Genomic DNA, 27,461 nt, shown 5'->3' on the forward strand with positions numbered 1-27,461 from the left:
ATGAGCCTCCCTCATACAGCCTTGTTCATTTTTGGACACCATATTAGTAAATTTTCTATAAACATTCTATAAAAATTTCTATTGGCTTGTAAGGTGTCCTTATTTTTGTACTTGGTAGCATGCATGCAGAACTGGGTCCACTCTCTATGGGCATTGGCACACAGAAGACAAAGCCCCCTAAGGCCATCCCTTCTCCAGGTGGATGACTCTGGCCCCTCTTCTCCACCACCTTAAGTAAAATAGTAGTCTGGAAGAATAGTGCTACGTGATGGCACTTGTTTATTTGAGTGTAAGGATATGAATACCAGAATAGATGATTAACCATTCCCTTCCCTTCACAGTGACCTGAGGGAGGAGCAGGAATGCCCCAACTGAAGTCTGGGGACCAGCAAATAGTCTAGACCACCTTCTCCCCTATATCCATTTGGAGAGTCCTTGGGTCAGGTGCTGTTCCATCCTGAAGCTTTGATGGGTTCAAGGGATGACTAGGGCCTTGGGGCTCACCAAGCAGGTGGCCTCAGGGGGGCAGCGGCCAGGGAACATGCAAAAGTGATCAAGTTGCAGGCCTCAGACTGGGAGTGAGAAGAGGTGGGGGTGTGTGCTGGAGGTCCACATCTGGCAGCCTTTAGGACAGACTGGGCTTCCCAGGCTGGGCAGCATGGGCAGCCAGGAGTCTTACTCCACTGGCAAGCCCTTCCTGCTCTGTGGTACCCAAGTTTGTATGGGGGGCCACCAGGGCCCTTCACTCGACCACGTCGATGGACAGCATAGCCTTGATCGCTGGGAACTTGTTGCAGGAGAAGTCTGCAAGCAGCTGCTTGGTGCCACTCCGGGTGGGCAGGATCTCAAAACGGACCCGGGACCGCTCCTTGGGGCGCAGGGCTGGCACCCTGAGGAAGAAGAGCATGAATCAGTGTTGTAAGATATACAGAGCTCAGGCTGCACTGACTTATGTGGCCCCACTCCCACTCTGGTGAGGGTAGGCAAGATCACCACTTCTTCAGCTGCCTGTATCACCTAGTCCCTCCAGGCCCGTGACCTTCAGTGAGGAGGGGAATTTCTTATAGCCTCCCAAACATGCTAAGCCCTGAGGGGTCAGCTCTTAGTTCTGGAGCCCAGGACCTCCCATGAGTTCAGGTTTAGTGAACCCCCAAACCAAGTGCAAATGCATATTCTTGAGTTCCAAGACTCCCAAAAGAGTGAAGACCCCAAGACCAGTGGAAACTCTGTCTGCCCTGCCCAGTAGCTCCAGGCAGGCCCTCCTGTCCCCTTCCTGCCATTCCCACATTGGCCACCCAGGCTAGGGACTCACTCAATCTTGAGGTTGCCCCGCAGCAGGCCGCTGCCCTCCACCATCAGCACACAGTCCTTCACGGGTTCATCCAGGGGGTTGGAGAAGAGCATCTGCACATTGACAGGCTTCCTCACTCGGGCACGGTCCAGCACCTGAAGAGGAGAGGACTTGCCAAGTCAGGATGCTGGCTGCTGGCCCTGTCTGCCACTGATGAGGACTAGGAGGAATGATGTAGTGATGGGGAGGATGTCACTGAGGACTAAGGAAGGGAGGGTCGTCCATGTAGCTCTCCTAAGTGCCAGGTGGCCTCCCAACATCCACACAGGGGGTTCTAAGACATTACCACTGTCCCCATGCTATGGACGGGAGGCCTAAGCTCAGAAACAGGGCACCTTACAGAGGCTGATGGTGCAATGATGTCCCTGTCAAGCTCACAAGCCCTGGGTGAAGTTCATCCAGGGAAGGGCAGACCCTGTTTCCCAGGACAGCCCAGTCCACCACCGGCTCTCAGAGGGTTAGAGGGTTTTTCATGCTGAATTCAATTACATTAATTTCCTTGAATCCTCCACTCATTCATCCTGTTTTTTCTCTTAAATCCTGAACCTCCCTTCCTGAGATACCCCATAGGTACTGAAGGTGGTGACCACTGACCTAGTTCACAGCCCCTTCCACTTTTTGTCACAGGTGTTGGGTCTCCCCACCTCCATGCAGGCCTCTTCTCTGATGACACCCCAGTCTATTGATTTCCTGCTAAGCTTCTAAACCATAGAAGTTTCCTTGTGTGCCAAATTCTGATGACACAGGGGTCAGAGAAGATGAAGCCAGGGATTTGGGTCAGAGAAGGAAGCTGAATGATTTATTTACCCCAAAAGACAAAAGGTGTTATGCTTCTGCAAAAACCATCCATGACTCTGGGCAGACATAAGTCATAAAGATGGACAGTTATCTCTCCCCTCCTCCAAGGGACCAAATGGAATCATGCATAGGGAAGAAAGAGTTTTGAAGAAATAGAAATAGAAATTGTAAACTAGTGGATTTCTTTTCTTCTATTTTTGAAGACCACTGTGTGTGTGTGTGTGTGTGTGTGGTGCTGGTTTTCGTTAGTTTGGTTTTTGTTTTTCTTGTCATTAGTCCTCACAGGAAATGTTTTACAGTGACAAAGCTAAAGTTCAGATTGATTCAGTAACTTGGGAAATTCACACACCAGGAAATAGCAGGACCCAAATGGTTCCAAAGCCTTTACTCTTTTTTAAAGGCCCTGCAATACCAACCAACAATTTGTGAATAACTGAAGCATTTTAGAGACCATGATATGTACTATAATTGGTCTCATGGACCTCACTTATATGCATAATGTAACTTTTAGAGTAAACAACATTATGCTATTGAGATATAATAAAGCACATAAATGGTGCCATGTTTTTTGTGTTCATATTTGAGACTTCTATGTATTTGCTTTTGTTCCTTATTGTTGATTATTGGCTTCTTCTATTGGCCTGAATCCATAAATGTAGCCAAAGGATAGTACGAGGATCACAGGTCATGGATTTGAAGGACGTCACCCTTTGGGACGATGTTGAGATTTTACCTCTGATTCCATGGTGTAAGGTCCTCAATGCTAACTGCCAATTGGTGCCAGATGAGACAATATGATTTTACCCCAATTTTTTGTTTTCTATTCATACAGATCACCTTCATTAATTTAAAATCCTGTGCCCTGCTCGGAGTGAGCTATGCATTGATTCATTCAGTCAAGACAAGAATGTCTCAGTTCTTCAGAGGTTTAAGTAGAATAGAGAATGTGCCTGAAAGAAGGGAGACCAGGTATATTTTATAAAGATTAAACAAGAAATTTCACAATAGCCTATTTTTAATCCATGTGTGCTCTGATTTCCTTTCTAAAGGTATTATGGGATCTTTAGAGATAAAGTAGACTTGATAGGGAAATCTGAAAGATGTAGGGCAAAAGTGTTGAATAAAAGATAATGGGAACCCAGGATGTAGCTCAGTGGCACTGCGCCTGCCTGGCAAGAGCGAGGTCCTGAGTTCAATCCCTGGTACGAAAAAAAAAAAAAGGGGGGATAAGGAGGTTTGAGGTTATTAAATAAGAAAACATAACAGGAAAATTTAACTTCTTTAAACACTGATCATTTTTAAGGCGAATATTTTCATAACTGAATTGGCCAATACCCAGTGTCATTTCCTAGCTTCACATGTTAGAATGGACACTCAATTGCCCATTGTGTCCTCAGAAATGGGGAGTGTTCTTGGGAATTCCTTGTGAAGTGGGAGATGGTGCACCATGAGGGGACACAGAAGCAATGACAATGCCAGCTCTCCTCCGGGAGAGCCAATAGCTCTGTTCCAATCATGATCCATGAAGTACACTGTGGCTGCCTACACTAAGGTACAGTGCAGGGGAGACAGTGATGAGCCCACAACATGGGCAGCAGCTGCCCTCCTGATGTTTGTAGCCAGGTAGGGACCAAATCACTGCACATGTAAAGGTATGATCTCAGCTGGGAAAATGCCATGAAGGAAGAGGACAGAAGGTTCTCAGGGTATATATGGGATCAGGCCTGATTTGGGGGGGGGGGTCAGGAAATGTGACACTCTGCCAAGGAAGCACCTTATTCCATGACAGAGTTGGAGCAGCTGAGACTAAGTTAAAGAACTTGCTCAGTGTCAGTGCTGATAAATATTGGGGCATAGATAAATACCATTTGCCCTTTTAGTCCATTTGGCTGCACTGCCCAAGGTCAGAGTGACTGTCCCTCTCTGCTGTTCCTACACTGGCTCTCCAGACCCTGGATCACTAGCCTCTGAGATAAAACCACCCCTATCCTGAAGCACAGACCAGAATAACTAGCACAGTGAAAAGGCTCATCACAGACCAGCTGTAGGAGAGAACAGGACACCACATCAGAGTGAGTACCCTAGGTCCCCCTGACCTCTAAATCAGGAACCCTGGCAGTTAGGGCATAGCAATTACCCTGCTCCTCCAGCAATGGTGTGTTTGGGAAGCCAGCAGTGGATTAGATAGGACAGCCAGTGAAGGCAGGTGGTAGACATGGCAGATGGGGGAGCACTGGGTCATGGGCCTTTTGGGAAGGGAAGATAACATTTTCTCTGCCCACCACCTGTCTGCCCTTTCTGCCCTTGTCCAGTCCTTTTCCCCTCAGGTATGTGCTGCCTGGGCCTGGGCTGGTGGGTGGGGCCCAGGGGCTGGAAGGTGAAGAATGGGCTTGGAGGCACATGGGTGCTCCTGCTAGTGCTGAGGAAGGGATAGAGCGGCACCTGGGGCCTCCTGCAGACTCACAAACCCCTGCATGCTTGGGTGGCAGTCTGGGAGAGGAGTCCTTAGACTCAACCACTTTGAAGATGTTATTGCTGGTGACTGGGTGACTTAGAAAGGGCACGGCTGGGATTCTGGGGCCTGAGGTCTAGCCCTGGCTCTGGCAGTAACAGACTGCTCCCATGTTTCTGAGTTTGGTTTACTCAGGTGTGAAAGGCCTGGGACTAGGCTCCTAGGAGGCCATGATTCTGCATTCCTGGGTTCTAGAGAGTGGGAGGTGCGGGCGAGTGATACCCACTTCTGATCTGTTCCATGAATGGTGGCTGTGGCCACGTGCGATCGCCATGGACCCCAACCACAACCTGTGCCAGCACAGAACACAGCCCATGCTCAGCAGCTGAGCAAGTGGGTGAATGGGCCAGAGAGAGGGTCCTTTCTTCCAGCCTGGCTCTAGCGATATCCCCAGTGGGTCTAGAATGGGAGCCAAAGAAGCTGCCAGGCAAATGTGCCCATTTATCTTGCCAGAAGGGAGCAAGAGCTCTGGCCTGAGCAGATCCACTTGGTTGATGCTAGGTCCACTCAGAGCCCAGTTCTCTGCCCTCCCAGCAGGAAAAGATTTCTTTTGTGGTCTAGCAGAGCTGCAGGTGACAGGGGCCAGTGAGTTCCTGGGGACTGGACTTGCTAGGGGAGGCACCCTTGGCACCCCTTACCTCCAGGGTCAAGGTGGGGTTGTCCAGGATGATGTCCCGTTCTACCACCACCTCAGCCTCATCAGACACCTTGCATACAGCTGTGGTCCGGATCATGTTGTCTGCCTTCAGGTACTTATCATACTGGGCATACGTAATCTTCACGGGATGTTGCACTTCTGTAAGGAGAAGCCAGGGGATGGATGGAGAGTGAGAAAGTGCTCATTCTCTTCAGAGCTGATGTCAAGCCAGGGAGAGCTGGCAGGAGCACTTGCAGCCTGAGGGCTTGACTGACCCCTGTTTGGGCCAGGTCCTGTTGTGAGTGGACTCCAGAGCAGGGACTGAAGGAGAGACCAGGACTCAAACTGGCCGGGGAGACTCCTCAAAGTATAAGCTTCCAGGGACTGTGGTAAGCGGCTTCTCCCAGTTCCGGGAAACATTGCCTAATGGCATTAACAATAACGATGACAACATAGTAATAACTAGGAAGGGAAGGCAGGGCATTGGCTAAATAAATGTTTAGAATCTTCCCAGTCATCAAATACCCTGGGGTTCTATTGCAGCAGCATCTCCAAGTAGCATCCCACCTTGGGGCCCTGCTGCTTCCGAATCACCCCCACACCAGTAGACAAAGCTTTGTAAGACAATGCATTTTTCTAAATTATGTCTTTCCTATTCCAAGTCATGACAAAAACTTTCCATGGCTCCTCACTACCTTAGGGGTAAAGTGCAGGCCCTAACCTGGCCCCACATCATCTGCGCCCTATTCACCTTTCCCCTTAAAGAACCTGCCGCACTGCTCATTGTGCCCTCTACCCTTTGGCTGGCAGGTTCGCTCACATGGCACTGCCTCCTCCACCTTCTCTCCCTATGCCTGGGTCCTCTCCAGGCTTTGAAGCCTCTCATCTTCTGACATGTACACCACAGGGCCCTGTTCTTCTTCTGCTGGTCCTGGGCTCTGCTCTCCCTCAGGTGGTTATGCTGGGTGGCCTAGAGGTGAGACTGGGAGGAGGAAGCTGCCTCTGCTCATAGTACTGGAGGAATTTGCTGTGCTTGTTTCTAATGTAGAAAAGACAGACACTTGCTCCAGCTGGTCCAGCCCTCCCAGTGGCTAGACCCTCTCAGCTCAGGCCTGATGCTCAGAAAGGGAAGGAGACACATCCAAGGTCACCCAGCAAAGTACATGACATCGTCAGGGCCCCAGGACTACTTCACCTGCTTCCCCTCCTGCTTTTCATTTCACTCTGCTGTTTCATGCAAAGGGATTTTTTAAAAAATTTCCTTCACAAGGATTATTTTTGGCCTGCAGAAATAAGCTCTTGCTTGGCTAGAGGAGGAACAGTGGCCATATTCAATTGTAGAGCATTTGCCTTGCATGTGCAAGGCCCTGGGTTAAATCCTCAGCACGAGGGGAAAAATGCTCTTCTTTTGAGCTTCAAAAGTAAATAGTAGGGCCAGGATGTAGCCCAGCAGCACAGTGCCTGCCTGGCAAGCACTAGGCCCTGAGTTCGTTTCCCAGTACCAAAAAAAAAAAAGAAAAAGTAAATAGTAGTCAGGCAATTGCTTCTTATTTTGAGATTTCTGCCAAAATTTTGCCAGAAGGCAGACTGCTAGGGGATTTGCCTACTGACAATGCAACACATCTCAATTTCTCTGGCTGACAGAATTTTTTCAAGATATCACTTCGTGGCCTTTTGGGTAAGATCAAGTGTAGAATTTTTTTGAGATGGGCTGTATAATTAATCAGTTTCTATTTGTTCCTTTATGTAAGGCAAATAGTCACCCTACCCTTATTAATCTGCTTTTAAGCCCAAACTTTTCATAACAGCCTGAAATGTGGGCGCACCTGCATTCTAATCCCACAGCATCCATCTTCTTCTGTTCCACCTCCTTCCCTTCCCTTCTTTGCTACTCTGAGGCAAGGAGTTGCTGTTCCTCCAAAGTGCTCAGATCTTCAAGAAAATCCATCTCTGTTGTCAAGAATCAAGAAATTCCACTCACATCCTGGCAGCTGTGGGGAAGCACTGGGCCAGGAATCATGACCCCGTTGTATATTATAGCCCATCCAGGGCCAAAACCAAACTGGTCGGTTGTGGGGTGAAGGGAGGTGGGGGCGGGGCGGCATGTGGGAGGTCTGGCAGCAACACAAATAGCAAACACAGGGTGGTGCTGGATTAACCATCAGGAAACCAAGACCTGGGCATTGCCAATTACTAGGTATGACAGTTAATCTCTGAAACAAGTTACAAATCTCTCTAAGCCTCATTTCTGCCTATATAATATGGATCTTGAAATCCACCCTTTTTAGAAGGTCAAGTGAGGTAGTTTGTAAAGACTTCAGGGTAGTGTACAGCTGTAGGGTTATCAGGCCATGACAAACCCTCCTTCCTTTCTTTTCTAGGGCTTAAAAGGATTTTGGTTGGAGCCACCATGACTTGTGCTATTCATAGAGTCAGTAACTTCTGGAATATAAAACCCAAGGCTTAACCACTGAGGCTGTCACTGCTCTGACCCTAGTCAGTGGGTGTCCTGGAGTCTGCCAGGAACCCTCCAGTCCCAACAGTCTATTTACTACCTCACACACATGGACTCACCAACTATAGCTCAAGTTACCTTCTTCAGGGTCCAGGGATACTGTGGCAGAGCCCTTCCACACCTCATGTACAAGTGTGCCATTGTAGACGATGGTCCAGGCTGTCATGTTCACTGTCACTGTCTTCCTATCACTGGCCAAGTTTTTGAGCAGCAGGGCTAGGTTGACTTCTTGGCCCACTGCCAATACACCATTCACCTTGAATCTCCCAGAGATGCTGGGTGCCCGTTCCTCTCTTGGCAAGTCCTCTGCAGATGTTGCGCCAAATGATGGATTTGGTTTAAGTTTGCTCAAGGCCTTTTCTTGCACTCGTCTTTCCTCATTGGAATCTGTGTGTTGGGAAAAGAAAGAAGGATCTCAGGGATGTGGCAGCAATTTGGGCAAAGGACAGTGCCCTGCTAGGAAGGGTGAACTGGGACTACTCTATGGTTGAGCCACCAAGCTGCTCCAGGCAAGTGACTGATTGATTGTTTTTTACTTTTAATTTTTCGATGATAAGTCTATTATGAGACTTAAGGAACCAAAGATCATTTAAAAACAAATAACAAAAACTGAGCTGCTAAATTTTAAGATGAATTCATAAGCAAAAACAAGGTTTGATTTAAAACTGACTTTGTTAAAAAACGTCAAAACACATCCTCACCTACCCCTGCCCTTGCCTAGAGGTATTACGAGAGGTAGCGAGGGACCAAGGTCTCCATAGCTGGAATGGCTCCAAGTTATGAGCAGTGTGAATTGTCAAGAGATTTTAGGGTTCAAAAATGCAAGGACTGAATTAATGCATGGGTTTTGGACTTGTACTCGAGTTGCAGGTGCTGCGAAGGTGAGGTGTGAGGAGCCCACGAAGAGCCCTGGTGGCGATGGTCCCTGAAAAGGCCTGTGGGGCACTAACTACTGAGTGACCAACTGCAAAGTCTCTGTTCCAGGCTGACTAAGCAGTTCACACAAAGTTCCTGGCCTTGACCTGAAAACAGATCTGCATGAGGATGGAGAAGGTGCTTGGGCCAAATGTCCAAGAACCTTGGAGGAAGGACCGGATTTATACCTGAAGGCCTTAGGGATGGTCCCTTGGCTTCCCTAGCCAATTTGTGAATTTTCCAAGGTACCAGACAACTTATGATAAGCACTTTACAATTCAGCAAGCCCTTCCCCAAGTTACGTATAACACCTGGTTGAGACTTCAGGGGCCAAATCCATCAGGTTCAAGAAGAAGCAGCTGGCCTGGAGCCACTCTGGGGATTAGATGCAAGCGGGGAGGGGCCAGTCCCCAGGTGCTTGGAGCCCTAGTGTAAGGTTCCTCCCCACTCCCTACTATAAGGAGGCAGCCAGGTTACCCGAGCTGAGGGCTCCTGGTGGGCTGGGTTCCTCTGGGTGCCCCTCCATTCTCTGGTCGAGGTGTAAGTCCACGGCCAGGGCTGATGGTTGTGCAGGGATCTGAGACTCCAGTGCTCAGGACCTCGACCCAGTGTGTTTGCACAATGAGGCTCAGAGCCTGGATGCCTATATAGGTCATCTGCTGTGCTTACTCAAGACTAAACTTCCTGCTTTTGTTTTTGACCATGATGTTGATTGCATAAATGCTTAGCAACCCATTTTACAAGCTTTTCTCCCTGGGGCCTTCTGAGACAAGCTGGTACAATTAAGTAAGAAGAGCTAGGTACCATCAGCAGCTGACCTGTCCAGCCATCATGCAGAGGCTGAAGCATTGCCAGGAGTCCTGCAGGGGCCACTCCACCCCTACCCTTCTCTGTCACTCAGGAGGTGTGGCTGGGATGGCCAGAGCCCCCTAGAAGCAGCATCAATGTGTAAGAATGATAGGAAAACTCACAGGCTCATATATCCAGGTAGACAGGGCCTGCAAAATAGTCACCTTGGGAAGGCATTAATCCAGGTATGCTGCAGATGTTCAAATGGATAAAGATCACTCTGTTATTTAAGTCCTAGCTATGTGCCAGACATTTCACTTGGCACATTGTGTGCATTTGTGCATTGAAATCCAACTGAAGACAGGCATTGCTAGTCAAGTTTCACAGGCAAGGAAATGAAGGGTCAGAGGCCACAAGAAACCTGCTTGGGGTTGCACAGTTCTAAATGGTAAGGCTGGTGTTCACCTTCTGCCCCAGTTAATTTGTTCCCTGCGGCTTATATTTGTAGTTGAACATACTTGTTCTATGCCTGCCTCCCCCATAGGCCCATCTGCAGTGTTCTCTGCTGCATTCCCAGGGCCCAGCCTGGAGCAGACACTTGGGTGAAGCTTGTGAAAGTTGTGAGAGCCAAAATGGAGTCACTTGGGTCAGCCTTAATAAAAATAAATAAAACCAGGAGGTTAGAACAAAGGGTTCTTACACATGACTGCTTCATAGTAAGTATTCCAAAAGACTCTTCTAGAGCCACAAACTTTCACAGAGACTGCCACAACCTTACACAAAAAGTACTTCTCCAAGGACATCTGCCTAGCAACTGGTTGTTGAACCTTGGACTGATGTTACCCTGGCTATTAATCACTGTGGCCAAAAATTACTGTCTCAAAATATCTGATGTAACCCTTCCGTTTTTCTCTTTAGAACTGTCTCCTTGCTTCAATCTCCGTGAATATGCCTATAGTTTACTAGTGTGGTGCATTTCCATTGCAATGTTCTGCTGCTTGCAAATAAATAGTTATATTTTGGAGACTCTCATTCTGATTACTTTTTTAGGTTGACAGGCTCAACACTTGTTTATTGATTAGGACAAGGTCCATCTGACTTCAACCCTGGAAGCAGCCTGCAGAGACAGAAGGGGGTCAAACTGAGGTCGCCAATCTCATTACCCAACAGTTGTGCCTCAAAATGTCCTGAAATACCAGCACCCAGTGGGACCGTCCCCTTGGCCTTGGAGTTAGACCCCATCTCCTCTCCTCAGCTTTCCTCTTTTGAAAGCTCTGGCCAACACCAACAGCCAGAAGTTGCTCAAAGAGAGTTTGTTTTAGGGGATAATGTATTTTTATTGACTCCTTGGAACTGACTGTGAGGAGAAAATAAATCAATGATTTTCAAGAATTTTGGAAACAGTAAACTATTGACCCCATTAAAGAGTGACCATGTCCTGGTAGAGCAAGTGCTAAATTACTTTGGGCTGTTTCTAAAAATGAACTTCACCTTCAAATGAAAGACTTTTGTCACCAATGAGACTACTGTGTGGCTGGTTCCCAAAACAAGTTCTGAGTAAAAACGATAGAGTAAAGGCAGCTTCATAGCTCTTGGCCTTCCAAGGTGACCCTGGGGGACCAGTGCTGGTGGGACTTGGGAATTTGTCTTCCTATGTAATCACAGCTCACCTGGCTTCTTGGGAGCTCCAAATGTACATGGCACAAGCCCACATCTTTGGGCCTCTTCATCCATTTCTTTGTTCAAATGGTATTTTCTGCCTCTGTTTCTTGGAGGCTAGGAAAGCTGATTGATGGAGAAATATCTCCCCAAACCCTTGGAACCTCCCATGGGGGCCTTGTCTCTCTGTGTGATGTCCATTCGTGCTGCTGTCACCCCTTTCTGCAACTGAGATGAGCTGGGCTGACAGCTTTCTGTCCCTTACTGCACACTGCTGCTGGCATGGCAGCTGCCCTTGATCTTTCTGTACCCACTGAAAGCAGAGCAGTTGGGTGTTTGACACCAGGGAGCCATCCTCCCATTTGGGCAGAACTGAAAACTTAGGGATCTGATAGGGTGGAGATGAGTCCTTTTCTTTCCACTCTCAAATCCACCCACCCACCACTGAGCCCTGTGGGGCACCACCCTGTCATCACCCCTCCTACCTTCTGGGTACTTGTACTTGTCTGTGATGTCCATGCGAGAGTAGCTGCCCACTGCCTTGGTGCTGATGTACCTGCCAACCGACCGAGTATCTATGGAGTTCTGCTTCTGGGTACCGTTGGAAGCATTATAGATCCAGGTAATGCGATCAGCATTGACCTCCGAGTAGATGAAGGGCATGTCGAAATTCCGGTCCACATCCCCCTCTCGGACTGCGATGACTGAAGCGGGGCCACACTGGAAGACCCCTGGTGGGAGGTGTGGAGGTTGGACACACATATGCCAAGGCTAGGCCTATGCACAAAAGCCTGCTCATGGCCTGCTTTCCTGAGGGCCATCCACTTGGCCATATCAATCCCTGTCTCCATCCTGGCCAGGCTGTCTCATCTGGCATTCAGTAGATACCCTCCCAGTGCTATCTTTCTGCAATGGCACCCAGGTACAGCTCCATTTCTACCTAGAACTGGCTCCACTCTGCCTCCCCAGGTTACCTAAACTGAGCTGACCCACTGCTGCCAGTCTGTTTCCTAAAGAGCAAAGTCTTGCTATCTATATTCAGAACAGCTTCCTTTTTTCTACCTCTGCAAATCATTCTACCCTAGAAAGTCATTGCCCTATTACTCTTGGAAGACTTCCCTGAATACCCAGCCCACAGGACCTCTTGCTTCTCCAAGCACCCAAGGCCTGACCTTCACCTTGCTCCTATAGCACTCAGCATTGGTAGCTTACATAGAAGATAGATAGATAGATACATAGACAGATAGATAGATAGAAAGAGATAGAGAGATAGAGTTTCACTCAGGATGTGTCCAGCTGAAAGAAAGCAAGGTGTAGCAGTATAGAAAGATTATTCTATTATGTTTACAAAATAAATAAACTCTTTGTTTAAACACCCACACAATTTTTTACGTGCTTGAAACAGTGACTTATTGTTTGTTTGTTTTTTTGTTTGGCTGTGATCCTTAGAAAGAAATACATTTGCTGTCCTGGAACATGTGTAATACTGAAACAAAAATTTCACAGGACAATACTTAGTTTTATTAGGTCCAATGCACCCCGATAATTTATTGTTTTTGTTTCCATTCTATTTCATTTTCATTTCTTACAATGATGGTCACAACCCATTAACTTGATTGTATAAGCACTAATGGGTTGCAATGGGATATTTAAAAAACAGTGGGCTAGAAAGTATCTGAAGGTGACTCCCAACCCCAAGTCTGGTAATGCATCTTGCTTCTGGTAGAGGAGCTAAGGGTTATGTGGTGAGGTTAGACTCAAGTTTCATTGTTAACTCCTTTTAAAACTATGTGTGCATAGTGTGTGTGTGTGTGTGTGTGTGTGTGTGTGTGTTTGAAAAAAACAACTCAAATTGAAGTGACAGACCAGACATGCTCTAGGGGGCAGAGGAGAGGTGAGGCTCCTGGAGAGCCTGAGATTCCATCCTACTAAAAAAGGGAAGACAGAGGCAAGGTGACCTGCCCAAGGAAAGCTTGGCTTGGCAGAGGACACTCAGGAAGGGAGGAGCCCCGGTAGGCCATAATTCTGGGCAGAGCAGCCACTATGGACTAAAGCCCATGGGCCAACGGGAGCCATGAGGTAGAAACTGCCTGGGAGGGGCAGCTGCTTGGGGCAGTGCCGGAAGATCATTACTGGCAGGGAAAGGCTTATTTCCAACCTCTGGCATGGGCTGAGCCTCTGTGGGAGAGGAGCAGCAGCCAGAGTGAGTGCAGGACAGGCCTCCCCTCCATATTAATAGCATCTGGAGCCAAACCAAACCAGGGGGGACATCTATTTTTAAAAGTTTTGGTTTTAACCTCACAGCATATTGCAGAGATGGTAAGGGTCTGGGTTAGCTCCTTGTGCTGCTCTCCTACTATAGATCACAGAGGCTCATGACTTGGAGCCAAGCTAAAGCCAAGCCCAGCAGAGGCTTACCTTGGCTCCTCTCCTGGGGAGTAGCATCCAACACCTGCCATCCATTGTATGAGGGGCCCAGGTCATTCCGCACAAACCAGCCTTCGTTCCAGACATGGAAATTCCTGCAGGCAGAACCAGAGACTGCAGAGCTTGCCCAAAATCACACAGCAAGGGGGGTGGCTGACTGGAGAGAACAGCACCTTGATCCTTGTGGGGTGAGTTAACCCTGTGCCAGCTATTGTGTTAAGTGCTGGAGAGCACTGTTTCATGGAAATTCTCACAAGACTGTGAAATGGTGACTATGTTTAGGCCTACTTCATCATATGGGAAACTGAGGCTCAGAGACATTAAGCAGCTAACAACGGCAAAGTCTGGACCCAGATATGCCTAACTCCAAAGCCAAAGCTTTACCTACCATCTACTCTTTCTCTGAGAAGCAAAACAGTGGAGCCACCCAGCAGGTAGACCCACCCAGCTTTTGCTCTGGATTGTGTCTCCCTGGGAGACATGTCTTTACTTGGTGGGGGCTAAAGATGGATGAGGTTGCAGCAGGAGTGATGGGTCTGAATAAGAGCCACATAGCCTCTTGGTTGGGGTCTGAATTGATGCCTAACAGACTCCTTCACATGTAGCAGTAAACTCTGGAAAAAAAATAGAAAAGACAACTAGCTGAGAGGGAATAAATCAGGGAGATTTTGGAGGTGAGTCAAAACATGGAGGAAGCATGCAGCAGGGGGTGAGTTCACTTTCTGTGGCTTTGCCCCAAGGATAGGCCGCAGTCAGAGGACAGCTGCATCTTTCTGACCTGAGTCCCAAAATAGAGCCTGAGTTAACTAGGGTTGCTGAAGAGTTGAGGGGAGTGTTCTGGAAAGAGAGTTAGGGAAGAGGAGCCCCAAATATGTTTATAAACTCTGCCCAAACCTCTGGGTGATCCCTGAGCCATACATGTAATGAGGCAGACTACAAGTAGGCCAGCTGGAGATGAAAGTCCTGAACTGAGGCTGGAGCTACTGTAGTTTGTAGTGTGAATCTATCTGAGGTCAACTGCTAAAACAAAACAACAGAATACTGACACATCCATTGTCCGGGGTACAATCACTCCACACACAAAGAACCAGAAAAATGTGACATGTCCTCAAGGGGAAGGACAATCAACAGAGATGAACCTTAAAACAATTTAGATGTTGGAATTATTGGACAAGAATTTTAAAGTAGCAACTATAAGTATACTCTATGAAGTAAAGGGAAATAGGTTCAAAATGAATGAAAAGAGAACTCTTGGCAGAGGAATACAAAATATTTTTTAAAACTAGATAGAAATTTTTAATTGGTACTGAATGGACCTCAAGGCCATAACATTAAGTGAAATAAATCAGACACAAAATCTTAAATATTGTATGACTTCTCTTATGTGAAAAACCCGAAGTATAAATAAAGTAAACTGCAAAAAAAAAAAAAAAGACAGAAAATAGGAAACAGGGAAATAGACTTTTTGCAAAAGGGAAAGGGACCAAGGTAAAGAAAGAGGGGGAGGGAGAGGAGAAGGGGTTGGAAATAGAATTATGATGTGTAATATACACATACCAACTCCCCACAATCAATGTAATTATTATGTACTGCAAAGATACACTAATAAAAATTTTAAAAATAATCAAAATAACATTAAAACTAATAAAAAAGAAATTTTAACTGGAAAAAACCATCTGACATTAAATAATTCAGTGGATCAGCAGAGATTAAGATAAGGAAAGAGGGCCGGGGATTTAGCTCAGTGATTTCGCCGCTTGCTGCACAAGCACAAGGACCTGAGTTCGATCCCTGGTGCCAAAAAAAAAAAAAATTACCAAGATAGAGGAAAAAAGAATAACCTTGAAGATAGATTAGTGGAAATTATCCAGTCTGAAGAGGAGCAAGACAAAAGATTGGAAAAAAAAAATCAATGCAGTTGAGAAAATAGGGGCAACATATATGCTAGACAGATTTATTACATTCATAGGTTAAGGTACTTACAAATCATTGTTTTAAAAAAGAGGAAAAAGAAAAACATGCTAATAAAAGACAGTGAGCAGGAGATTTTAACTAGAAATATAAATGATCACTGACCATAAGGAAATGGTTTTAACCTCACTACTAGTCAAAGAAAATTAAAATGACAAAGAAATACCATTACAACTGCACATAGATTACATCTCTTAGACTGACAGAGATTAAAGTGCAGGATGATATGCATCACATTGTTTTCCTTCTTCCAGGTGGGAAAACATGAGAGGTCACATACCACTGGTGGGAGTTAAATTGGTGTGACCTTTGTGCAGGCAATCTGGCAATGAGCACAGTATAAAAATCCTTTAAAGATCTGCATACTCACCCAGCTAGTATTTCCACTAGAGGAATTTCTATAGAAAAGCTCCCATAAGTGCACACAGGGATACAAGTAAATATGCTCACTACAGCATTGTTTGATGTAGCAAAAATGTTGGAAGAAAACCTCATCAATAAAGGAATGATCAGACAAATCACAGCACAATCATACAGTAGCCATTCAGCCATCAAAAAGAGCAGAGCAAAAATCAATCTACTATTTACACGGAGAGAAGTCTAAAATATATCATAAAGTAAGAAAATCAAATTTCAAAATATGTGTCTATATACACACATATGTACACACATATATCTACATGAGGAATCCTTTTGAATTAAAAAAAGTATATAAAATTGGAGAAATTAGTCTCTAATAATTCTATTTTCTTATCTATCCATGATTAACAGTTTGGTGTATATAATATGTATATCGTGCCTATGAAATAAGTTTTATGCTTTTTTATTTTTTTATTGTTTTCCTTTTTATGAGAGTTACTGATTAATTCTATAATGAAAACAAATAAATATTTAGAAATTATATTATATAAATGATAGTAGCTAACATAGTAAGTGTTATGGAGCTAACTGCCTTAGACTTACTCTATAAGTACAGTAGGATTTGTCCCTGTAAAAATTGTATGTTAAATATTACTGTTTTGATGCTGGGATAGAAACATGCTAAGTATATGTTCTACCACTGAGCTACTCCCTTAGCCTCTATATCAGCTCATTTAATCCTTATAACACCTTGTAAGTTGAAAATAATTATTATCTCCATTTGCTGATTCTGTAAACTGTGGAAGAGAGAAGTCACATGATTTTGAAGTGAATTTGAATTCAGGGAGAAGGGAGAGAAAGGGGAAATAAATATGAGAAATAGTAGGGAAAGTGATAATAGTTCAAACATGTAATGGCTTATGTTGTATTTAAAATAATCCTATTTTTGAAGGTTAACAACGTAAGGAAAGGCTTGTAATATTTAGTTAAGAACACATGATTACAACTGTGAAGTGATTGGTTTCCAGGTGTGGAAAAGAGTAGGATATATTTATTATAAGTTCTGTCTTGTACTCAAACATTGCAAAATGTATAATTTCAATTATACATATACAATTAATTCAAATGTTAAAATTTTGTGAACAATAATATCATCATGATTTTTTCTATATACATCTTTTTTTTTTTTGGTACCGGGGATCGTCTATATACATCTTTAAATTTCCTACAGTTGTTAAAAACATCATCATAAAAACTGTCTCCAGGAAGACCACAAAGTGTCCTTTTGAATGGGACTCTAAGAATGTTAGAATTCACCAAGGGGAAGGCAGAGGAAGTATGAGCAGATGATCCCAGGTTGGTCAAAGGGCCTAGAAAGGGATGAGAGAATGGTGGGAATGCAGTCTCACAATCACTTTATTTCTGACAGAGAAGCCTAGGGGAAGGGCAGGTTGGTTAAAAAAAAAAAAGTGCTAAGTAGAGTAACTGTATTTTAACACTTATTTGCAAGGTGGGAATTTAAAACAGAACAAATAACAAATACATCCTGGCTCCTCCCTTACAGAGAAGACTGCCACTTGAGTCACAAATGCTGGAGGGGGGTGTTTGCAAAAGCTCTTGGCACCATTGTGGAAACTCTGGTTTGGGTTTCTCATGTGCCATACACTCTCCTCCATCAGGTTAGTCTCTGTTCCTGCTTCCAGGGATTCCTGGACAGGAACTCAGGAAAAGCACAGACTCAGCATCAGAATGACTTGAAGCATTTATTAAGACCATCTTCCCCCAGCCATGTTAATCCTAACATGACCTTCGAAGTCTCTAACCCACCTCAGGTCTGGGTGGGTGGGGGTGGTGGTGGCCTGTGTGTGCGGACATTCAGAGGCAGAGCTTTGTGTGGAGAGGTTGCCTTAGGAGCCAGGGCCTTGGCCCAGGTGTGGGTGCCTACAGCTGCCCAGCTCCACCTCCTGGGCAGGGCTCAGAAATCTTCTCCTGCCTCCTACCTTGGAGCTCTGCAAAGTCTACAAGTACAGTCAGGTTTATGTCTGTAGAAATTGGGAACTAGAGTCAACTGAATTAAGAAAACAAGCCAGAAACATCAAGATATCCTTGGCCAAACTTCCACATCATTTGGTTGCTGCCTCAATAATTAAGCAGGTTCCAGAGACCTCCTTCATAATGGCCTAGGAGGGAAGCAAAGAAGCATCCAAAATGCTCTTGCAAGGGGTCCTCCTGCCTCTGAGAAAGGGAAGAAGACTCTGGACCCTTTGTCTTTCAAGCCAAAACACTGGCATGAGCAGAATGACTTAGAAAAAAATGTATCCTGTTGGGTGCTCTGGATGGGGTTAAAAGAAACACCTGGAAAGAATCACAGAGGATTCCTGATCTAGCCCTTCATTTTAGAGGTAGGAAATGTGAGGTAGGAAATGCAATTGAGGAAAAGAGGTTAAGAAGTGTAACATGTTCTGGGCATGGTGGCACATGCTAGTAATCCCAGTACTGAGGAGGCTGAGGCAGGTGCACCACTGTGAGTTTGAGGCCAGCCTGGGCTACATAGTGAGACTCTGTCTCAAAAAAAAAAAAGAAAAAAGGATGGGGCCATAGGGACTGTAATTTGTATGTCTTGCTGCCGGGCGGCTCTGATTTTGAATTCAGTGGTTCCGGCTGGCTTGAGCCACCTGTGGTACGTGCATGACTGTCCCCTCGGGTGGCTTGTACCACCTCTCAGGGGGTCTTTGATTAAAGTAATGCAAAGAAAGGCATTGATTTAGCAGACCAGATGTCATCATAATACAGTTCCTTAAGGAAAACATTAAAATGGTATAAAAAATTATAATTTAGCTGATTTGTGTGGTACAGCAGTTGTAAATGAATATTATATACCCTAGCAATGGGGTATTGTAAGATTTCTATGTTAAAATTTAGAGAATTAATTATTGATAAATGATCCATGAATATACATAAATTTCTTTTACATTTAATAAAATAAACTTGTTGATTATTATAATTTTTGATTGGTATGCATATTAATTAATATTCATATTTGGGCAGTAATTATTCAAATTCAAGAAACTAACTAGATATGGTCCACTTATGCCCTTTTTATTAGTAAAAAGGCCGACAAAGGTGACCAGATCTGTTTATAACATCAGTGGTTCAAAACGGTGGGAACATGTTTAACATATCATACACTTACATAGAGTGCCTAAATATCTCTAACTGCTTACTCCTAGACAAGTAAAAGTTGTCCCTCAGTATCCATGGAAGATTGAGTCCATGACATCCTACCACACCAAAATCCATGATGCTCAACTCCCTTATATAAATCAGTAGAGTATTTCCATATACTCTGCAAACATCCTCTAGACTTTAAATTATAATACCTGGTATAAATTAAATGTTACATTAATAGTTATTAAATTGTGTTGTTTACGGAATAATTACAAGAAAAAAGAAGTTTGTATGTCTCAGTACATACTTAGTACGTTGCAGACCTAACTACATTTTGATCTGCAGTTGGTTGAATCTGTGGATGTGGATCTCATAGATTAGAAGGGCTGACTACACTTCTCTCTGACCCTTTGTTTTTTCATCTATAACATGAGCAGTTCCTCTCTCAGGTCCTTTTCAGTCCTAATGCCTTTTGGCTTGGTTGAGTACTATTTATATCCCACCCCTTGCCTGGTCACTAATTCATGACTTGGGACAAATCATTTTTCTTCATGGAGCCCTTGAGACATGTTTAGACTTACAAAGAAGTAGCATGTGATGTTTAAGGGGGTACAAAAGAACCAGTTTCTCTACCAGAGTGGGATGGACAGTACCAACCCAAGCAGAGCCCCTGGTGATGTCCAGCCAAACTCCTCTGGAAAATTTTAAGAAATCTTTGGAAAATCTCAAGGTTAGAGAGATCATTCAGGAATAATAACAACATTCTATGGCATTTTTATGATTACAAATCTGCCTGAGTTCATATCTCCTCTCTAACACCTCTAGTTATGTGTTGTTGGGTAAATTATTCAATCTCTATGCCTCAGTTCCCTCAACTATAAGACAGGGATGATAATAACATGGCCAACCTCAAATGTGAAGAACAAATATAAGCACTTGGACCAGTACTTGGCACACAACAGTGGCTCAGCAAATTATGAGTTGTTGCTGTTATTATTACTAAGCATTTTCAGATGATCAACTTCACTGATATTCATTTTACTACTAGACACAATTCTAATGCTTCCAATATTTATAACACACAAAGATTAAGACCAAAGGTTGGCTGTCCAAACCCAGGTTGTCTTTATAATAATAGGTCAGTAATCCATTCCAGGCAGAAAATGACTCTTGGTTCAGCACTTAATGTAGAAGGGGAAACATGGCTCCCTTGGGATGGGTAGCAGGGTGGGTTGAACTACAGAGAATACAATTAATCAAGTTGCTAAGAGACTTAAGTAATCATCAAGGTCAACTCCCTTAGGTTTTACTGATGGGGAAACTTGAGGCCAGAAGGGTGAAGTGGCTTGCACAAGTCCCACAGTGGTAGTCGGGCTGGAACTAGGGCTCAGGACTCCTGTCCTAATACCATCCAGGATTGGTTCTCCACTCACCGCTGGTAGGTAATGGGAGAGGCATGACCATTAGCTCCATTGCTTTCTGAGAAGAGGTCAGCAAAAGGGCTGAGAGAGTAAGGGGCGATGGGACCCTCAGGACTAATCAGAGCCCCTGCCATCCTTCCTTGAGGCCAACAGAAATGACAGTGGAAACACTCACAGACATCTTCATGGGCCTGTACTTGTCCTAAAGGTGATTATATTTGGAATGAGTTATTAAGCTGATGTGGAATGGAAATGTGAGCCAGTAGCCAAGATACCTGTGTTCCAATTCCAAGTTCAGCTTAAAAGCGCCACCTTCCCATTTCACTGAAGGCTCCTTGAGAATTCCCTCTCTGGTTCCCGCAGTACTTACTGTCTGGAGCTCCAGTGGTGCAATCAGTTAGTGCGTGGTACTTATATAACAGTACTTACTGTCTCAATCACCGTTGGGCACATCACATACCTCGCTGTATTGCTACACAACCTCTACCGACCCTTGTCTCCTAAAGGCACTTTAAATGCTTTCAGTAGAGGAAGAGAGGCTTAAGCTGTCTGGACTCCCCACAGTTCCAGGGTGTCGGATCATTATAGAAGTGTTATAGCAAAGGGAATCCTCTCGCAAAAGATTAGACGTCTTGTTTGACCAGTCACCTCCTTTTGTATAGGAAGCTAAGGCTAGGCATGGCACTGTCCCAGCAGTCAGAACTGGTTTAATGAAATTGCAGACAAAATAGTATGAGAAATAAGTCAAGAAGAAGAAAAGACACTTGTTTATGGGAAGGTGGAAAAAAAAACCTGTCACAAGTAGTGATGTCGCTAGAGAGAAAATGGTGTATGTACTGATCAAGAAAGAAAATCCTAAAATAAGCTTTTTTCCCCACCTCAGGAAACCTTGGAATCCATGCAATCATAGGTGAATTACAGGAGCCTCACCTGCAGAGGGGAGGGGGCACTTATATCAGTACACTTGTTGGCATAAGGTAGTTGTTGTGTTAACAGCTTTTTCCATTTCTTTATATTTTTTATTTTGCTTTATTCCACTAGTTGCAGTAAGCATATTTGAGAAAAGTTGAACCTTCTTATTCTGAGGATAATAGATAATAAAGGATATTTTATATAGACCATATCAAAGTTGAACACCTGGAAGTAAGATGGCTTCAGCTATGTAATTATCTAACTATATACGTGCCTGTGAGCAATTGTGTGTGTACGTATCCTTTAAAATGGAGTAAAACAATCAACTATTGAAATGTGCATGGTGCATTACACAGAGAGACACATATGCATCTATGTGTGCACATAGATGCAGATCATCATTTTCAACTGCCTTCTGTAATAAGTTGGCATATGATATATCCTTAAATAGAATAATGGAGTTATATATTTCTATAAGTTTATATAACCTATTCTATAAATAGGTCATATAAATAACCTATTTCTATTTGGCGTCTAAGATAAATTGCACATATGTGTGTATAGATAACATGTGCACATGAGATACTTATGGTTAGAAATATATATGACTAAATATACACAAAATTTCTTATTTTCATCTAGAATCCAGAAAAACCCTAAAATTTCTTATCCTGTCAACTGCAGTATGTAATAAGTACATGTACATTAAGAGAAAATGTTGCTTTTCTAATTCTCTTTAAGAAAATCTTTAAGTCACATGGACTGAAATAAGTTCATCTTCCTTACTGGAGAATCAATACCTTCAATCTTTATCTTTTAAAGCAGTATCAAATCTGATGGATCCTACTCTATGTGATTTCATGGAGTCCGTGATTATGTCTTTCATTGGAATCAGACCCTTCATCTGAGGGCAGCAAGACAGAATAGACTCAGATTCTGCAGAGGATGTGGAAGAGGTGCTCTGGGTTCCTGGAGGTGTGAAATCAGCTTTGGCAGCATTTCCATCCTAAACCATGGACTGGCATGTTACTTCCCTCCAACATATGGAGCTGGCTATCAGGAGAAGGGGAGCACAAGAAGCTGCTCAGACATGGAGTTCAGAGTGGAGGGAAAGGGCCAGGTACTCACCACACACTATCACTGCCCTTGTCCAGTGGGTTTCCCATGGGGTCGTAGTAGACATCCACACTGAGGTTTCGGTCTGTGTCATGAGCGGAGTTGAAGTTGGTGATCACCCGGGAGGGAATCCCCAAGCAGCGCAGCACTGCAAGTGAAGGTCAGTGTGAGCACTCAGGCTGTGGCGGAGGTGGCACCGTGGCACACCCTGTTGGTGTCCACTGCCCCAGCAAAGGTACGTCACACCCCAGGTACCTGTGTTGAGTGTCCCAGCAAAGACCCAGCACTGGCCAAATCGGACTGGCCTGAAGCCAGATTTTTTCCACTCCTTGAGGATCTCCACACTGCCATTCCAGTTCCTTGGGTCCAGGCCACCTGTGTAACTGCCACTCCAATTCCCAGCGATCACACCGTTGTCGTCATTGCTATTGATCTGGGCAGAAATCCACCCCCCCCAATAAATTAGCACCATGCTTTTTCAATGAGGTGGAGAGATGAGGAAGGAAGATTTTTCTATATCTTTCTAAGTGACTTGGGGATGATAACTATAATAATAGTTCCTTAGGGGTATTGAGTGGTTTATGAGTTTAGAGGTGCTTTGCCTAACAAGCTAGGTTTGATTGCCTTTGATCCATTTATCAATCTCTTGCTACAGGCTGACATGGAAAACAGAGACTCCACAGTGTGTCAGTGGCAAGGCAGGGTCAGAAATCCATGTGGCAGGGGAGTTCTTAAAAGAAAGAACTCAGGGGCTATCATAGATGTCTGTCTGCTTGGGGGTTTGTGATTTGAAAATCCTTTTTGTGTATGGTTGTTTTAAAAAGACCATTTTAGAACTTAAGCAGATAACTTCTTGGAAAGAATAAAAATGGAACATTGCAATTAATTAATTCACTCACTCATTCATCCTTTGTTCATGGCATCATTTAACTTAGGATATAGTTCTAATATAAAGAACCATGATGCAGTGTGAAAACAGTGCTGGCTTAGGACTCAAGAGACCTGAGTTCTACTACCTTTTAGAGACACATAGAAGTATGAGTGAAATGATGTCAAAGGATGCAGTCTGGGATTTATCCAATGATCTGTGGAGGAGAAGGTAAGAGATGAAATAAGATCAGCCTTGAGGAGGCCACTGCTGAAGTTGGTGGTGAGGACCCAGGAATTCACTGTATTTTTCTCTTTCCTTTTGTGTAGACCTAAATTTTTTCATAATAAAAAATTGAAAGAGAGGGAAGAAGAAACCCAGGTATAAGCATTGCCTTTGCTCTTGTCACCTTGGTGATTGTGAGCAAGTCAATTTTTTTCCTCTAGGTCTTAAGTCTTCCTTACAACACAGGGAAAGTGAGAAAGAATTGAGCTCAAGGGCAGTGAAGTTTTCAGTTTATGAAACTCTGTCATTTATCCCAATTGCACCGTGAGAAGCAGAACCAGGACCTCCAAGGGCTGCCCTGGCCTGTGAGTCTCATCCCTTTGGGGTGGCTCTAAATGGTGAGGCCTGTGAGAATGGGCAGTCTGAATAGGCTGGGCCCACTCTACTCCAGCCCCTGGGTCCACTGGGGAGCTATGCACCCCTTCCAGGATGCCTGGGCTGGAATCCTGGGAGCGGGCAAGATGGTGCCTTCCTCTGAAGACTTAATCATCAGGATTATCTCTGGCTGAAAGCTGAGCATTTCAATGCTGCATGGGCCATAATTAGCTACGGGCCCAGCCCAGGGAGGTCTGGAGAGAGCATCAGAGAGGTGCACGGAGGAAATTGGCTCCAAGATAAAGTGGTTTGTGCCCAGGCTGAGAGTGAGTCAGCAGTACAGGAGCAGCTGCTTCACCCACTCTCTCCTGGGTGGAGGAAGCTCAGTTTCCCACGTGGCCCTGAACACCAGCTTTGTCTAACCTCTGCCTCAGTTTAATGCCTCTTTTTCCTCAAAACTTAGTTTTCAAAGCCTAGTCCGAATCCTCTTTTTTGTCCCCTTTCCTGGCTGCTCGGGTCTTCAGTGATCTCAGGAACCCCAAAGTCTCTGGGCCCACCCCATTCCTCTCCTGTACAGCTCAGTTTCAGACTCAATTTTCTCAAAAAGCCCTCTGATGAACCTCAGATATTTATCATGCAGATGAATGTTGTTGGAATTTTTATCCAAGTAACTAGCTTGTTAGCTTGGAAATTATACATTTCAAAGTAAAGAGACCAAGACATGCCTAAACCATGACCCAAAAGAAAATGGAGTTAAAGATATTTCTGGGTACTTATTTAGAGTTCAAGGAAGTTAAAAGGGGGAGACTTGCTTTGACTTTCAGCTTTCAACTTGTAACTTTTGAGCAAATTGATCTTCTGGTCACTTTTTGGTGAGGGCACTCTCTACACACTGAGTGCAAAGCCATAGACTCCTCTGATATCTAGCGTGTGTGTGTGTGTGTGTGTGTGTGTGTGTGTGTGTGTGTGTGTCCTGGGGCAGGCCAGGTCTCTCATGTAGGAATCCAGGTGAGCTAGTCACAAGTCACGTTTGCTTATTTCCCTGTCTGCATAAGGAACAGGATGCCTGTTGCCTTCCTATCCTGACATTTCAGTGCTCTGTGCTGCAGAGGAGCTGGACTACAGCACAAAAAGTTAACGCTTCAGGCTCACTAGGGGATGTGTCCTCCTTCTCAGGAGGCCCCACGATAACAGAGTCCTCACTTTGCATCCCTCTTCGCTCATATCCCATCCCTGGTGGTCACCCACAAGGTGAGTTCTCTTCTCATCTGAGAAGAGCTTCACTGTACAGCAGAGAGGGCTTTGAAGCCTACCAGACCTGGGTTTAGTTCTGCCTCTACCTGCCACCCACTCTGTGGCAGAGTGTCTTGGGGAAGCCCTTGAACTTAGAGAATTCTCCTGTTCTGCATTGGCAAAATGGAATGGTCATAGCCACCAACTATATTTGGTGAGGTTCCCTTGAGATGACATTGTAGATTGCATGTAGCTAACATGGAGTTGGTGCTCATCACATGGTAACAACATGTCATTATCCTTTTCCTATCACTCACCATGGCACTCAGCACCCGGCCAACATATTTGGGGTCGTTTCTGCGGGCCACGTCAGTACCAGGGTCACGTCGGAAATTCAGACTCTTATCCAAGATGGAGAGGCTGATATTCAGAATGTCTTCTTCATACTGTTCAGAATGGGACCATATGTTATGATGAAAGAAATGATAGTTAGTATCAGCTAATTAAGGGAATAGGAGTCACAATGGTGAGAACCACAGGACCTGTTAGGATCTTTCACTCTGTGACCTCCAGAACTGAGAGCTCCTGGGGAAGAGCCACTGTGCCCAGCCTTTAGCCTGAAAACTCATCCTGAGTCCTCACTGTCCATGAGACCCTGTAGTCACTCTCTCAAAATGAGCAAGGGAGGAGGGCTCAGTTCACTCCCTTGCTGCCACAGACCTAGATTTGGGAGCAAGTTGCATGGCCTGCCTGGCTTTGATTTCTCTATCTGCATAATGAAGGGGTAGGCCAACCTCACCTCAAAGTCTCTATCTCTGATTGTGGTCTTGAGCATATCATTTAGACTCCTGGGAAAGTGGTACTCAAGGTAAAATATGTCACTAAGAAACATATCTGAAGACATTTTCACAAAATGAGACTTATGATAAGTAATTGTTTCTTACACTGGCTCTTTCTGCCTTAAATTCTTTACATTTGGTATCCCTTCTGTCTGGAGTCCTCTTCTCCAAACTAGCTATCAGACTTCCTTGCCTCCTTCTGGTACTTGATTAAAAGCTTCTTCTCAAACCATGTCATGCCTCTCTTCATCTGCTAGATGCACTTTATGCCCTTGCCTGTCTTTTCCTTTTATTCCTTCCAATGAAATTGGTTACAAAACCTCACACAGAGAAGACATAGCAGACTGACTTTGGTGGACTGTAGAATGGGGCCTGGGATGGGTGGAGCATGTTCTTGTTTGTGCCTTCCTGGACATCTCAGGAACCCCATCCTTCATTCCAATACCTTTATTTATCTTCTGGGAAAAAAAAGGAAAAGGTGGAAAGACATCCCTGAAGGTTTCTGAGCTGAGCAAATCTGGGAATTCTCTGGACTCAGATGTAGATCAAGGTAGATACAGGACAAAGAGGCCATGGTTTTGAAAAGCCAAGTGCACACAGCAGAGACATTTGATCACATTTTTTACAATGAATAACAGAAGCTATGTTATTGTCCAGAGGATCTTTCCTGGGCCTTGTACTTATTTGTGTATCAGGGCACCAGTAGTATTTTATTGCATTGATAGAGTTACATGTCTGTCTCGCTCACTGGATTGTGACCCCCTGAAAGCAGAAGATCTTGTTCATTTCCTATTCCTTTAGGGTACAGCTTGGGATCTTGTACATAGTAAGTGGTCAGTAAATGTCTTCTGAATGAATTAATTACAAATGGACAGACACAGGGGTGATCTGTGGGGCAAGCTGCTGAGCTTCCTGCATAAGAGTTAATACCCTTAGCCTCTTTATGACTCTTTTACCTGTCCAAAGTTCCAGCCAACCATGCCAATTCGATTTGTGCTGCCCACGAAGATGATGCCAGAATCTTCCTCAACATATTCTTGTCTCTCAGCCTGGTTACTCATAAAAACATCATCCGCTGTTTGACACAAAGAGTAAATACCAGGGACTAGAATCCCACAGAAAACTAACCAGATTGGTCCTCCTGCCTACTCCTAGTGTGGGATTGGAACAAGCCCGCCTTTGGGCCATCTCCAACCTCCACCAGGGAATGAAGATGTAGACTTTAATGCTTCCAACTCTCATAGTGGGAAATATGGATTGGGAAGAGAAGCTAGGCTGTTGTAGGGGACTACAAATGAGACCTCAGGAATCAGACACTAGCTCTTTCAGGCAAGAAGCTACAATACTGAAGAACTGTACAGTAGTCATTG

The 27,461-nt window shown here is 44.7% G+C and overlaps 1 protein-coding gene across 3 annotated transcripts in view; it reads right to left on the reverse strand.

Moving 5' to 3' along the window:
• Positions 1–262: 262 nt before the first annotated feature.
• The window catches only part of Tgm3 (transglutaminase 3), a 41,655-nt gene continuing 14,456 nt past the window's right edge, over positions 263–27,461 (reverse strand). For all 3 annotated transcript variants that reach the window (XM_021254972.2, XM_087188734.1, XM_087188735.1), the window contains 10 exons: positions 27,048–27,166; positions 25,570–25,698; positions 22,807–22,984; positions 22,564–22,699; positions 13,595–13,698; positions 11,662–11,907; positions 7,892–8,200; positions 5,300–5,457; positions 1,313–1,446; positions 263–890 (listed from right to left, as the gene is read on the reverse strand). In XM_021254972.2, the coding sequence (XP_021110631.1) occupies positions 743–890; positions 1,313–1,446; positions 5,300–5,457; positions 7,892–8,200; positions 11,662–11,907; positions 13,595–13,698; positions 22,564–22,699; positions 22,807–22,984; positions 25,570–25,698; positions 27,048–27,166 (1,661 nt within the window). In that variant the 3' untranslated portion in view covers positions 263–742. The remainder of the gene's footprint in view (positions 891–1,312; positions 1,447–5,299; positions 5,458–7,891; positions 8,201–11,661; positions 11,908–13,594; positions 13,699–22,563; positions 22,700–22,806; positions 22,985–25,569; positions 25,699–27,047; positions 27,167–27,461) is intronic.

Source organism: Heterocephalus glaber, unplaced genomic scaffold, assembly GCF_053883595.1.
Source record: "Heterocephalus glaber isolate CG9 unplaced genomic scaffold, H.glaber_assembly_v1.0 deba00001532, whole genome shotgun sequence".
Lineage (NCBI taxonomy): Eukaryota > Metazoa > Chordata > Mammalia > Rodentia > Bathyergidae > Heterocephalus > Heterocephalus glaber.